The 12,489-nt window shown below is 61.5% G+C and overlaps 5 protein-coding genes across 5 annotated transcripts in view; 2 read left to right on the top strand and 3 right to left on the bottom strand.

Moving 5' to 3' along the window:
- Positions 1 to 1,543: 1,543 nt before the first annotated feature.
- LOC109532050 (claudin-3-like) lies at positions 1,544 to 2,996 on the bottom strand. The gene has a single exon (XM_019896650.1). It carries the CDS (start codon positions 2,917 to 2,919, stop codon positions 2,275 to 2,277), a length of 645 nt encoding a protein of 214 aa, XP_019752209.1. The 5' UTR covers positions 2,920 to 2,996; the 3' UTR covers positions 1,544 to 2,274.
- Positions 2,238 to 12,489, bottom strand: part of mettl27 (methyltransferase like 27) — a 26,671-nt gene continuing 16,419 nt past the window's right edge. The window contains exon 8 of the mRNA XM_019896646.1: positions 2,238 to 2,250. The gene's annotated coding sequence lies outside the window, so the exon portion shown is untranslated. The remainder of the gene's footprint in view (positions 2,251 to 12,489) is intronic.
- LOC109532048 (claudin-3-like) lies at positions 4,579 to 5,667 on the bottom strand. The gene has a single exon (XM_019896648.1). The coding sequence runs from the start codon at positions 5,325 to 5,327 to the stop codon at positions 4,662 to 4,664; it is 666 nt and encodes a 221-aa protein (XP_019752207.1). The 5' UTR covers positions 5,328 to 5,667; the 3' UTR covers positions 4,579 to 4,661.
- On the top strand, positions 9,372 to 10,504 carry LOC109532049 (claudin-4-like). The gene has a single exon (XM_019896649.1). The coding sequence runs from the start codon at positions 9,484 to 9,486 to the stop codon at positions 10,126 to 10,128; it is 645 nt and encodes a 214-aa protein (XP_019752208.1). The 5' UTR covers positions 9,372 to 9,483; the 3' UTR covers positions 10,129 to 10,504.
- LOC109532052 (claudin-6-like) overlaps positions 12,221 to 12,489 on the top strand; it is a 641-nt gene continuing 372 nt past the window's right edge. Inside the window, exon 1 of the mRNA XM_019896653.1 lies at positions 12,221 to 12,489. Within this exon, the coding sequence (XP_019752212.1) occupies positions 12,230 to 12,489 (260 nt within the window). The 5' untranslated portion in view covers positions 12,221 to 12,229.

The following is a 12,489-nucleotide window of genomic DNA, read 5'->3' as shown; positions in this document are numbered from 1 at the left end:
TCGCCCTCGCCCTTCCGCCTGCCACGGCCCGAGTTAGCCCGGCCGGGCCCGGCCCGGCCTTCCCTTTCCCTTCCCCTCGACCCGCTTCCGGCTCGGATCGCGGCAGTCCGCCTGCTGCCGACTTGAACCTCAAGGCGCCGGTGTCCTTCGATGTTTGGAAATCCGAACTGAGAGACATTAGGAGCGGCTCCCAGAGACCGTCGGCGTGATCCAAAACGCGGCGCTTTGTGAAGTCGACCTCGTGTCCGCAAGTCGGCGCACTTTGAGCTTCTTCGCCTCGATGGGACCAAGCTGCTTCAATGAAGCCGAGACGCCGCGTTCGCCGCTTTGTCATCATCGCGCGACGGGAGGCGCCGCTCTTGTTTTCCTACCTCGGAGGCCGTTCCTCCGGGATGGGGCGAGCCGTCGCCACGGAAACGGCTGGAGGCGCGGGCCCGGGGGAGTTCGCGGCGCACGGGCGGGTAAACGCCTCCCGGGCCTGCGGGACGCGGCCCCAAACGTTGAGCTCCTGCGAGCGTTTTCCTGACGCGGCAGCTCAGCTCGAGCAAATCTTTGAAATGGGAAGATGCGGCGGCGAGCACGGACAACCTCCGTTGCGGCCCGATGAACGGCGAAAGTCGAGGCGTTGGGAAGAATTCCTCATCGATTTCTCTCCAGGACGACATCTCCTATCGGTGCCAACGTCAGCTCGACTCTGAGATCCACTTGGATTGGAAGTTGATCTCGCCGTTGCCTCGCACGCTGCGGGCGGCCCACTCCAAGTGTCAAAAACCGAAAGCACAGCCGCACGTCATGACAAAGAGGCAAAAGTCAAGCGCCCACGCATCCCCGCAATGCGCCGACACCCGCGGGCCGAGAGTCCTGGGCGGCGCCGCCGCCGCCTCGTTACATCTGCAGCTGTTGTGAGAGATCCAGCCGTGAAGGGATGCGCCCCATCGTCCGTCGCACCTGGACACGCGAACCAGGTAGGCAACGAAGCACCCTTCCCGCCAAATTGGTTTTGCGGCGGCGCAGAGGTTAAAAGGAGAGGCGCTGCCGACGGGTCAGCTGGCCCCAGCAATACGAAACGGTCCGAAACGAGGCGATCTAGAATCAACCTAAAAAACGAGACCGTCTTTGCCCTCCTCCGATTTGTTGTTTGAAGCGGTTGTCGATGAACGCGGAGAGAATCCAAGTGTCCTTTCACCAGCCCGCGTGGGCTACAAGGCCAGTTTGAAAGCAAACGAGAAGCCGCCAAATCCCACCATGTGGAGGAGGCTCGGTGACGTCGCGTCCAATCCGCTTCGCTTTTGCAAAGCGAGCTGGCGAGGGACGACGGCACGCGTTGTCCACATGGCGTATCGTACGTGCCAAATTCAAAGGGGCCCGTTTTGACCTTGAAGACTCCGTTCAGGTCATTGAGGGAGAGTTGGATCCCAAACCCAAAAAGTCAACAGTAGCTTTTTTGTTTGTTTTTCACGACTCGTCACGGGCTGGCGAACGCGCGTGCGTGTTCCCCCATGGCGACCGACCGTCGTGTGCCGTTGTCATCGTGCTCACACTCGTTATCGGGGCAAAGAAGACCAACAAGAAGCTTTCGTGAGCGACTTTATTGAAATGTATCAGACGAGAGTGACAAAAACGCGTTCTATAAGACACGCAAAATGTCGATAATGAAGTTTGTGCCCGGCACTTTCACTGCGAGCGGAGGAGGGGTGGCCTTGCAGCCATCTCCAAGCAAATATGATGCGCGCACAAGCACAAGCACAAGGAAGAAGCAAATGCAAATAGAAAACGAGAGCCGGTTGCTTTAAACACACAGTTTCGCTGAAACGCGACACCTCGAAGCACACAGCACACGCACGGGAACGACAAAAGGAACATGAGAGCAAAGCAGGAAGATTTCAACTTCATGTCGGAGTCTATATGAGGAGGCCGCATTGTGGGCTCTCTCGATCACGCGCACACACACACGCACGCACACACACACACGCAGAAGTGAATCTGTGCTCAAGAAGCAAATGCAAAATGAGAGCAGGCCGGTTGAAAGCGACAGTTTCAGTGAAACGCGACACCAACTAACACACACAAAGACCTAATCGGCCCGCTCCAGGTAGCCCCCCCCCCCTCCCCCACGACACTTGATCTACAAGACGACTACTTGATTTCCAAGAATAAAGATGAAAGTTGCTTTTTGAAATGCGCTTTGTTGTTCTTCAGGACCACTGGAGGGTCGCGCTCGGCGGACGATTTCACGGGCAGAAGGAAGCCGTGACCTTCCGCCACGGGGCCGCTTCAGACGTAGTCCTTGCGCTCGTATCCGGCGTCGTTGGCGCGCGGGGCCGAGTAGGCCATCCCGGGCGGCTTGTAGCGGCGCTCTTTGGGCGGGCAGCTGGCGCACAAGATGGCGCCGCCGATCAGGAGCAGGGCGGCGGCCGCCCAGCCCGCGTAGAGCGAGGCGCCCAGCTCCCGCCGCTGCGGGTTGGTCAGGACGGGATTGTAGAAGTTGCGCACCACCACGTGGGCGGTCCAGCAGGCCGGCACCAGGACCAGCAGGCCGGCCAGGGCGAACGCGACGCCCGCCGCGATCATCACCCGGGCCTTGGCGCCCCGGTCCTCGATGCAGTTGGTGCACTTGGCGCCCGCCGTCGACACCAGCGCGCCCAGCGCGCCCAGGATGATGGCCACGATCATCATGGCGCGCGCCGCCTGCAGGTCCTGCGGCAGCGCCAGCATGGAGTCGTAGACCTTGCACTGCATCTGGCCCGTGCTCTGCGTCACGCAGTTCATCCACAGGCCCTCCCAGATGGTCTGCGCCGTGATGATGTTGGCGCCCACGAACGCCGTCACCTTCCACATGGGCAGCGCGCACGCCACCACCGCCAGCAGAAAGCCCAGCGCGCCCAGGCAGATGCCCGCCAGCTCCGTGCCCATCGACATGGCCGCCGCCTCGCCGAGACGCTCCTTCCTTTCGTGGCCGAGGCGGACGACGGGTGGCGCTTGTCAGGCGGCGGCGCCGAGACCGGCGCGCTTTATACGGCCGGCGAGCCGGGACCACGCCCCGCCTCGGCGCCCCACGCAAAACAACGCACCTGCACCTGCACCTGCACCTGCGCGGGTGGGGGAGGGGCGCTACCTGCGTGCGTGCCTGCGCCGGGGGCCGGGCGAGCAGATGGCTCACTGCAAACAAACATTTGCCGGAGTGACACGGAAGACAGAAAGGAGAGCGCTGCCGCCGCTCCTCCTTCGCCGCCTCTTTCTCCATCCCGGGGCTTCCTCTGTCACGCGCAGTCGGAAGACAATGGCGGCAGGAGGCGGCCGCCAAAGTCTGCAATTTGAAGTGAGGAAAAAAGAGGGAGGCCGATGGCCCAAAGCAGCGAGGACGGCGTCTTCCGTTTGGCCGGCGACGGCTGCAAAAAGAACATGCCATCGCGAAAAGATGCGGGCAGCGGACGCGTCCGATGCTGCCGAGGTGCCGGCGGTGGAAACGTTCCACCGCCGGCACCAGCAAAACATCGCACGCCACAGACCGTCATGTCCTTTGTTCAGGAGTCTGTCGGCGATTTGCGATTTGGCAAGGCTGGAAAGCGGCTCACCAGCCGCTTTCCAGCCTTGCCACCGTTTGAAAAGGGGACCCCCCCCCCCCACGCATGTGAACAAGAGAGAAGCAGCCAATCAAGAGAAAACCGAGAGCGTGAGCATTGTGCGGTAAATCACGTTGAAGGGGCAGGAGAGGCTCGTCGCTTCCTCAACAGCATCCGTGTTTTGGGGAAAACAATCCCGAGCTCAGGGACAAACCGGAATAACCGCTCCCAAGGTAAACACCGGCCGGCTCTCGGAGTCCGCTCGGCGAAAAGTCGGCTCGTCCGCGCCGCCCGAGATACGAGCGCCGACGGCGCCGAAATCTCATCCGGCGATCGAAGGCGGCTCGCAATTGCGCCCGCTGGCTCGGTGCTGCCGGCGCCGTTTGAATATTCAAAGAGCGCTTTGCTCGTGTGGGGCTCAGGCGAAAGGAAGTCCATTCGGGCACGGTCAACACAAACGCTCTTTATTCTGCTTCAAAAACAAGCCGGCGGGACATTTTCAACGCATGGTCACGGGCGTGAGGGCAAAAGGTCAAAGGTTGTCCTCCCAAAAGGACATGAGCAATAAAATCAGGAAAATGATTTGCAACCCCCCCCCTTCCCAAAAAAAAAGGAATTGAAATGTGTTATTTGCATGTATTGATTTCATGTCATCATTGTGGGGGCGGACCCGAAGCAAAGCAACCAAAATGAGGTCCGATTGTCAATCTGTTCGGGGGTTCGAGTCATTCCAACAAAAGTCAACGGCCACAAACCATTTGGACGCATGCACCTCGTACAAAAACGGCGACAGAAAAGAAATATTTTTTTTCCCGACAAAAAAATGATTGTGACATTAAAATGGCGAAATCACGCACATTACCGGCCCTCGGGTTCCATTCGCTCGGCCGGAGTCGGCGTCCTTGTCTCCATGGCAACGGCCAGTCAGGAACGGGGCCCGCGGCGGCCACAAAGGTTCAGGGTTAAGCAAATAAATACGAGGAGGGCGCCGGACCGGTCCGGAACGTCACACGGGGTCTGTCGCGGCTAACGGGTTCCGTCGTGGGTCGCGGCCCGGTCCTTCCCGACGTCGCGAGCCCAGAACGTCCCGGCGGTCGCTCACACGTAGTCCTTCCTGTTGTAGGAGCCGCGGGCGACGGACCCGGCGGGGGCGGCCGAATAGGCCGCGCGGCCGAGCCGGTAGCCGGCGGCCTTCTCCTCGCGGGGGGGGCAGCTGCAGCACAGGATGGCCCCCCCCACCAGCAGCAGCAGCGCGGCCGCCCAGCCCAGGTACAGCGCCGCCCCGATCTCCATCTTCTGGCCCGACAGGACCACGGGGCTGTAGAACTCCACCACGATGGTGTTGGCCGACCACGACGCGGGCACCAGCTGGGCCAGCGCCGCCGCGATGAAGGCGGCGCCGGACGCGATGGTCACCCGGGCCTTGACGCCCTCGTCCTCCACGCAGTTGGTGCACTTGGCGCCCACCAGGGAGACGAGCAGGGCCAGCGCGCCCACGATGATGGCCACCACGGTGAGGGCGCGCGCCGCCTGCAGGTCCGAGCTGAGCGCCAGCATGGAGTCGTAGACCTTGCACTGCATCTGGCCCGTGCTCTGGAACACGCAGCTCATCCACAGGCCCTCCCAGTACACCTGCGCCGTCACGATGTTGGCGCCCACGAAGGCCGACACGCGCCACATGGGCAGCGCGCAGCTCACCACGCTCAGCGCCCAGCCCAGCAGCGCCACCGACACGCCCGCCAGCTCCAGTCCGAAAGACGACATGCCGAGAGGCCGTTCCCCGCTTTTCAGTCCTCGCCGCGGCTCGTCCTCGTCGCCTCCCGCCGGCGTCGCTTCCGCGTCCCCTCCGATGCCGATTCCTTATCCGCGAGCGCTTTTATGGCCCGGGGCGTCCAACCCTCGGCGGGCCAATGAGGCGACGGCCGTCCCGCTTTACCACTTGGGCGTGGCGCTTCTGCCGCCGCTTCTCCAACAAGCGGGCCGCTTTATGGCGGAACCTTTCGCCGTGCGCTTTTATTGCCGTGGCTGGCTAATGATCATCCAGCGTCCGGCTTCCCGCGTTTCGATGACTGAGCGCGGGGGCCGCTCCGCCCCCCTTTTTCTTCGCACGGTCGCATCCCGAGTTGTTGTCGCGGCGAGCGAGGGCTCCCGACGTGTCCCACCTTTGACCTTCGGGTTAATCAGCAACCTGACGTGCGAGATCTTTTACGCGCGACAACATTCTTGCGCTCCTCGAAGAAATTGGGTCAGCGCGGCTTGTTTTGGCCCGCGCCCGCGGGGGGACGGAGGCGCAGGGTTCTCGTAAACGTCTGCCAAAGAGTTCTTTTCAAGGAAGCTCACGTCAAAGCCAGCGTTTGCGGAAGACGGCCAACTTCCGCGTCGCAGAACTGAGAAGTGGGTCAGGCCCCGAAGCGAGCGCGACACACTTTGGCCGGGCATACGTGCCAGCGCAATCGCGAGCGCCTCTTCTCGCCAGCTAGCGCCGGTTCAGCTAGCCCCGCCGAGCGCCGATAAGACCGACCCAGATAGAAGAAAAGCCTTTCGCGCTTGCCCTTTTGGACGGCAACCGACACCATCGGGCATCCGTCCGTGACGTGTCGCTACCGTGCTATCGTGTCAGCGCTAGCTAAAGCGTAAGAACAGCGGTTTCGGGCGGCCATTCGCATCACGTCGACGACGCTTGGGTTAATTGACGGCCGATCAGATTCATGGCCAACTATTTTGCTCTCGGCTTCCTCCTTTGGAGACCTCGCTCGGCTTCAAATTGTCCCGACGGTCCGAATCTCGGTCTTCCCATCAGATCATTGCTCTTGGTCTCTGTGGAAGTGGACTGGGGGTTTTGGGTTTGGGGGGGGTGTCAAAAGAAGGCTTTGGCAAGCATCTGCTCTGACTTTGGAAAACAATCCTCGACGTGGTTTGACGGCTGTTACGAAGCAAAGCAGCAACTGAATCTTGTCGGCTTTTGTTTTTGGATTTTCCACAATGCACTCTTTTTGAAATCATGCCCTGAGGGACATGGGGGGACATGGGGGGGCTGACTTCCGCTATTACTCGGAAGCAACAAGGTGCGTGTGTTTGGCAAAAGCATTTCTGCGTCAGTACTTGGTCCCCCTCGGTCCCTCTCAGTTGTGGTGGTCTCGGGCGGCTTCCGTGAAAAGTCGTTGAAAGGTCGCATTTAGCTTTAGCCAACTTGCGGCGTTGGCTAAAGCTACCGCGTGCGACCCCGGGTCGCGTCGGAAACTTTCCGCCATCGTTTCAAACGTCGACGCGTGTTTGGACTCGTCCCTCCAAAACTGGAATCGATTTTTTTCGAGGCGGTCTCGATCCTCAGCGTTTGCCGCTACCTAGTGGCCCGGCATGCGCACCGCACGCCGTCGACGCACCGGTCGCCGGCCAATGTCGGGGCACATACGGGGAGGGCAAAGACGCTTTACGTCAACGCCGGGGATCGGACGTTCGCTCCCAGTGGCTATCGGAACCCTGAAGCTCCCAATCGGTCGGCGTGCCGCCCCTCCGTCACACGATGACTTGAATGGGAAAACATCCAAATGTGTTTTGCCACGTCTCTTTTCCACGGCGCGCACACCGCCATGCGGTCAAATGCGCGTCAGTGGGCTGCTTTCATCGAGAAATGTCAACAGAAAAACAGTTGGACTTGACCAAGTTTGCTTTTGCCTGGGGGGGTGGGGGGGGGGGGGGGGGGGGGGGGGGGGCAGGCGCGCCCCCCCCCCCCCCCTGCCGTAAAAGAAGATAACAAGTTTCTATGGGGAAGCTTCATTGCTCTCCGGCGTCATCGAAACCTTCAGCGGGCTCGTAAACGCCTCGGATTGCCAACGCGGATCCCTCCGCCGAGAACGCCCCGTTGACGTCACGGTACACCGTGACGCAACGGCTGTGGCGTGAATCACTCGCTTCCCGAGAGCAGGCTCGGGGGGGGCGGGGGGCTCAAACCAAACGGCGTCGCGATGTCCGTCGCGCATTTTGTACATCGGGCCGCAATGTGAAATGTGTTTGACGTGACCAAAAGCGCAACACGTCGACGCATTTGAAATGAAAGCACAAAGGACCGTGGCAAACAAATGAGACAAACAAAACAGAACCACCGCAAGTGAAGTGGTGAAAAAAAACAAAAAGAAGCCACGAAGGCCGGTTGAAAAAAGGGGGCGGATTCAGGCAGGGAGCGCCCCCGTGCGGCGATCGATCGGCCATCACCGTCATCCGCACGTCGCTCGTCGTCTTTTGCCGCCGTTTCAAAAGGCCCGGCCAATCAGAAGGCGACTCGGAAGCTTCCGGAAGTCCGCGGAAGGGTTCGGCGGGCGAGCGGAGAATTGACCGCGGACTGCGGGGAGACTCTTTGTGACGTCATTGGCGAGCGCCCGCCACAAAAGTCAGCGAAACGGAGCCCCGCGAGAGGCCTCCGCTTGCGCTTCCGGGACGCTCACGAGGCCCTGAGGCGGACACGCACGCCTGTCGTCAACATTTGATGAATGAGTCGCCAGCAGAGTGACCCCCCCCCCCTCCTCCTCCTCGAGCAAAAGGCCACGGTGAGCCTCTGAATGCTGCTTTGTCTTGTGCGGAGCTCTGATCTCGTCGCTCAAAGGAACTTGCTTCGTTTGCTTCCCCCGCAAAAACGCCAGCAAGAAGACAAGTTGCCTTCAAAGGCGACCTTGGCCGACACTTGGACCCCTTTCTTCTTTTTCTTCTTCTTCTTCCTGTCTCATTCTTCAGAACATTTGCATCGTCTACAACTGCTGCTGTTGTCTTCAATGGACAAAGCCTTTTTTGTTTCCAAGCCGGCATCGAGCGCCTGCCTGGCGTCGGCCACCTCGTCGAGGGCTCGTCGCTCTCGCAAAGTTGCGCCGGCGTGGTACGCGTCGTCGGTCCCCGGGGGCCGCTCGGCTTACGAACCCAAGCGGACAGAGGTTGTCAACGGCTTATCTCGCCAGCTGATGTCGGAATCTCGCCTGCCCGTTGTCCGCGTCGTGCCACCGAGATCAATTTCACGCTCGGTCGGCCGCTGAGAACGCCCCACATCATCCCCAATTGGAATGACTGTGCCACCGGTGGAAGTGGCCGCCGCTCGAGTCTCGTGGCGACAAAAAGGCAAGGGCGCGCTTGCCTCGGAAGCCCGCAGCCCGCTTCCAGAGCCCTTTTGGGACAAAGCCGGCTTCCCCCGACGCATCGCGGCCGGCAGCTCGGCCCTTGGGGGAGCGGAACGTGGGTGTCCTCGCCGCAGCGTTGGAATACACGCGGCGCCCTTCTCCAATCGGCCAACGATCTCGTTTGAGTGTCACTTTTGATTGGCCATCCAGATGATGACGTGAGCTCAAGTGATCAAAACATTCGGGACGCCTCCGACTTCAGATGCGTTCCTTCCTAATCGTCAGCGTTGCGTCATGACGACGCTTGCGTTCTTATGGAATGTTGCGTGTCGTGGACGCTCGCGATGGCCGCTTGCTTTTGACTTTGCTCGACGCTCGCACGAGGCCGACGGGTGATCCCAACGAGTCGGTGTTGTTCACCAAGCGTGTGACTCGCGTGTGTATCTTGGTGTGCGAGCGCGGTCGCGCCTTGTGGGAAGTGGCCTTATATGGCAAGTGAGTCACCGGGGACGGTCGCCTTCGGCAGAAACCCGGGCCGGGCGGATTTGGGGGTTGGGCTCGACGAACTGTCAGCTTGTTGTCGCTCAAAGGCCTCGCCGTGAGTGTCGTTGGAGGAACAGGTTTGGGGCAGCGACGGCGGCGAGGCGTTTCCCCGCCCGGCTCCGCCCCCTCCGGCCCAGAGATATGTAGCCGCTCCGCGGCCCGTCCCGCCCCACACGGAAAAGTCGCCCGGCCGGTCGCGCCTGAGGAGCCTGCGAGCCAGCCGCAATCAAACGACCGACGACGACGACGACGAAGAAGAGGAGCAGACCGGCGCCATGGTGTCCGCGGGCTTCCAAATCCTGGGCGCCGCCCTGGGCCTGATGGGCTGGATCGGCGCCATCGTGGTGTGCGCGCTGCCCATGTGGCGCGTGACGGCCTTCATCGGCAGCAACATCGTGACGGCGCAGACGGTGTGGGAGGGCATCTGGATGAGCTGCGTGACGCAGAGCACGGGCCAGATGCAGTGCAAGGTCTACGACTCCATGCTGGCGCTCAGCTCGGACCTGCAGGCGGCGCGCGCCCTCACCGTGGTGGCCGTCGCCGCGGGCGTCCTGGCCGTCCTGCTGGCGGCGGCCGGCGGCAAGTGCACCAACTGCGTGGAGGACCCGAGGTCCAAGGCCAAGGTGGGCGTGGCCGGCGGGGCGGCCTTCATCGCCGCCGGCGTGCTGCTGCTCATCCCCGTGTGCTGGACGGCGCACGGCGTGGTGCGCGACTTCTACAACCCGCTGGTGTCCAGCGCCCAGAAGCGGGAGCTGGGCGCCGCCCTCTACATCGGCTGGGGGGCGGCCGCCCTCATGATCGTGGGCGGCGCCATGCTGTGCTGCAACTGCCCCCGCAAGGACGACGGCGCCTACGCGGCGCGCTACAAGGTGGCGCGCTCCGAGGCCTCGGCGCCCGCGTCCGGCAAGGACTACGTCTAAACGTCCGAACGCCGCCGCCGCCTCCTTTTCGCGCCAGAACCGATGTCCGGAACGGCCACCAAACGACACGTTCCCCTTCCGAGAGCCTTGAACTGTTCCGCCTCAACCGAGTGGCACTCGCATCGAAACCTTTTGGACTGACGAGGTGAAATTGGAGCGTTCTGGCGCTTTAGCGGCCGCCGTCTCGTCCGAGACGACGCCGCGGGGGGCCCGAGGCGTCGTCAACAAGCTGACGGGGACTCGCCCCTCCCCTCCTCCCTCCCTCCCTCCCTCAGGAAGCTCGTTTGGCTCCCAAAGCCCGTTTTTACTTTGACAAATGCAAGCTCCTCTTTTGTGTCCTTTTGGAGTCGCTGTAAATAAATATTTGATCCACAAAGCACAACTGGCCTCGCTCGCTTTTCTCCACGCTCGCTCGATCGCACGCAGACAGGCAGGGAGGGAGGCAACGGGCGGGCGGGCGCAAGCCCTCGGGTCAACGCCATTCACCAAGACCGGCACACTTCTGCGTCTCGCATGCAAATATGCAGACATGCAGTTGCGTAGACGCTTCGATTTGATGTCGTCGATTGCATTCTGTACTGTGTGCAGTTGATTTTTTTTCATGTATTTTGGGCATGCAAATGTTTTTCGACTTTCTTCCCTCCAAACGTTGCCGCTGTCAATTGCGAACGTCTCCATTGTGAGACAAAGAAAGGTTCCTTATCTTATCTTCCACGCAAACAAATCGGAGAGCCCTCGCCAAACGGTGGACGGCCGCCCGAGTTTCGCCGCTTTAACTGGAAACGATAAAAGGGGAGGAAGGTTTTTCTCGAAAGGTGTTCGCTTTGGTCCCGTTTGATTGTTTTCCCATTTGTCAAGCGACAATAAAAAGCCTTCTTGTGCGCGTTTTAAAGACTTGCGCCCGCTGACTCACAAAGGAACAAAGAGCCTTTCGCATCCAGCTGGCGAGCCGCACCCAAACCGGATCGACCGCCCGCGCGCAACTGTCGCCGCTCGCTCTCTTTTCGTTGCGCGGGGCTGCAAAAAGGCGCGGCGGAAGACAAAAACAAAACCGCAATTGGAGGACAGCGCCACTTTTTGGATTTGCAAGCTTCTGGATGGTTGAGGCCTGAAAAAAAGCATCACCGCGATTCAAGCGAAATCCAAAGTGCGTTTGGGGCTTTTATTTGGGTGCGTGCGGGTGGGTGAGGTGACCTACGGCTGCCCCTTTCTGAAGCCGGCTAGCAAGCGTTGATTGATGTTGAATATTTTGAAGGTCACGACGAAAAGAGGCCATTCGCCCCCGGCCGCGAAACCAGCCGAGACCCGCGAGGGCAAAGGCGGGCGCGCGGGCGGCGGATGCATTTGGAGCGGCCCAGAACCCCCCGCGGGATGACGCGCTCAAGCGCTGAGCCCGTTGCGCCCCAGAAAGCAAAGACGTGCCCGAACCACCGGCCGCGGGGAAACCGGCAACCCGCCCTAACCCGGGGAGGGGCTCCATCTCGGGCGAGAGGCCGCAGTTGCCGACGCGCCGTGGGAAGGGAGGAACTTTTACGCCCAGCACTTTGGTTGACTTGGTTTTGGTGAACGGGGGCGGGCGGCTCTGAGCGGGAAGCGCGCCACCACCTTCCTGGGCGCCGGGCCGCGTCGGGGCCGCGCGCTAAATTTCCGCGAACCCTCGCGGAGACCAGAGGCCGCCCGGAAAGGTCTGGACGCGCCGCAAGAATGCCGCCCCCCCCCGCGAGGTCACCGATGAGGAGGCCCAGCTTTCCCAAACAAAACCAAGACCGTCCAACTCAAATGCGCCCCTCGGAGGCTCCTTCCGATTGCACACGAAAAGCACACACGTGGACAAACGTCTCGTCACGTGACAAGAAATTCTTAATTGCCCGCACGCGCACACCAAAATGGGCCGTGCACCCCGACAATGTTTGTGTCCACAGCAAGGCTTCGGCGCTCCAAAAGCGTGCCGGTCGCGTCTCGGGCCGCTCGCGCGCGCGCGCCGGGGCCTCCGCAGGTGTTTGGCATCTGCGTCAAGGCCGCCGGCCAATCGGCGCCGCCTCGCCAGCTGCTTAAGTAGCAGCGGGAAGGCTGGCGGGCGTCCTCACGCGAAGCCAGCCAGATGTCTCGGGCGGGCCTGCAGCTGACGGCCGCGTTGCTGCTGACGGCGGGCCTGGCGGGCGCCATCGTGGCGTGCGCGCTGCCCATGTGGAAGGTGTCGGCGTTCGTGGGCGCCAACATCATCACGGCGCAGACCATCTGGGAGGGCCTGTGGATGAGCTGCGTGACGCAGAGCACGGGCCACATGCAGTGCAAGGTGTACGACTCCATGCTGGCGCTGCCCCGAGACCTGCAGGCGGCGCGCGCCCTGGTGGTGGCCGC

This window comes from Hippocampus comes, unplaced genomic scaffold (genome assembly GCF_001891065.2).
Source record: "Hippocampus comes isolate QL1 unplaced genomic scaffold, H_comes_QL1_v1.1 scaffold22, whole genome shotgun sequence".
NCBI classification, from domain to species: Eukaryota; Metazoa; Chordata; class Actinopteri; order Syngnathiformes; family Syngnathidae; genus Hippocampus; species Hippocampus comes.
This window is presented reverse-complemented; position numbering and strand designations above follow the sequence as displayed.

What these genes read in the sequence shown, in the direction of transcription:
- LOC109532050 (XM_019896650.1), bottom strand. Translation starts at nt 2,919, where the DNA reads ATGTCGATGGGCACGGAGCTGGCGGGCATCTGCCTGGGCGCGCTGGGC.
- LOC109532048 (XM_019896648.1), bottom strand. Translation starts at nt 5,327, where the DNA reads ATGTCGTCTTTCGGACTGGAGCTGGCGGGCGTGTCGGTGGCGCTGCTG.
- LOC109532049 (XM_019896649.1), top strand. Translation starts at nt 9,484, where the DNA reads ATGGTGTCCGCGGGCTTCCAAATCCTGGGCGCCGCCCTGGGCCTGATG.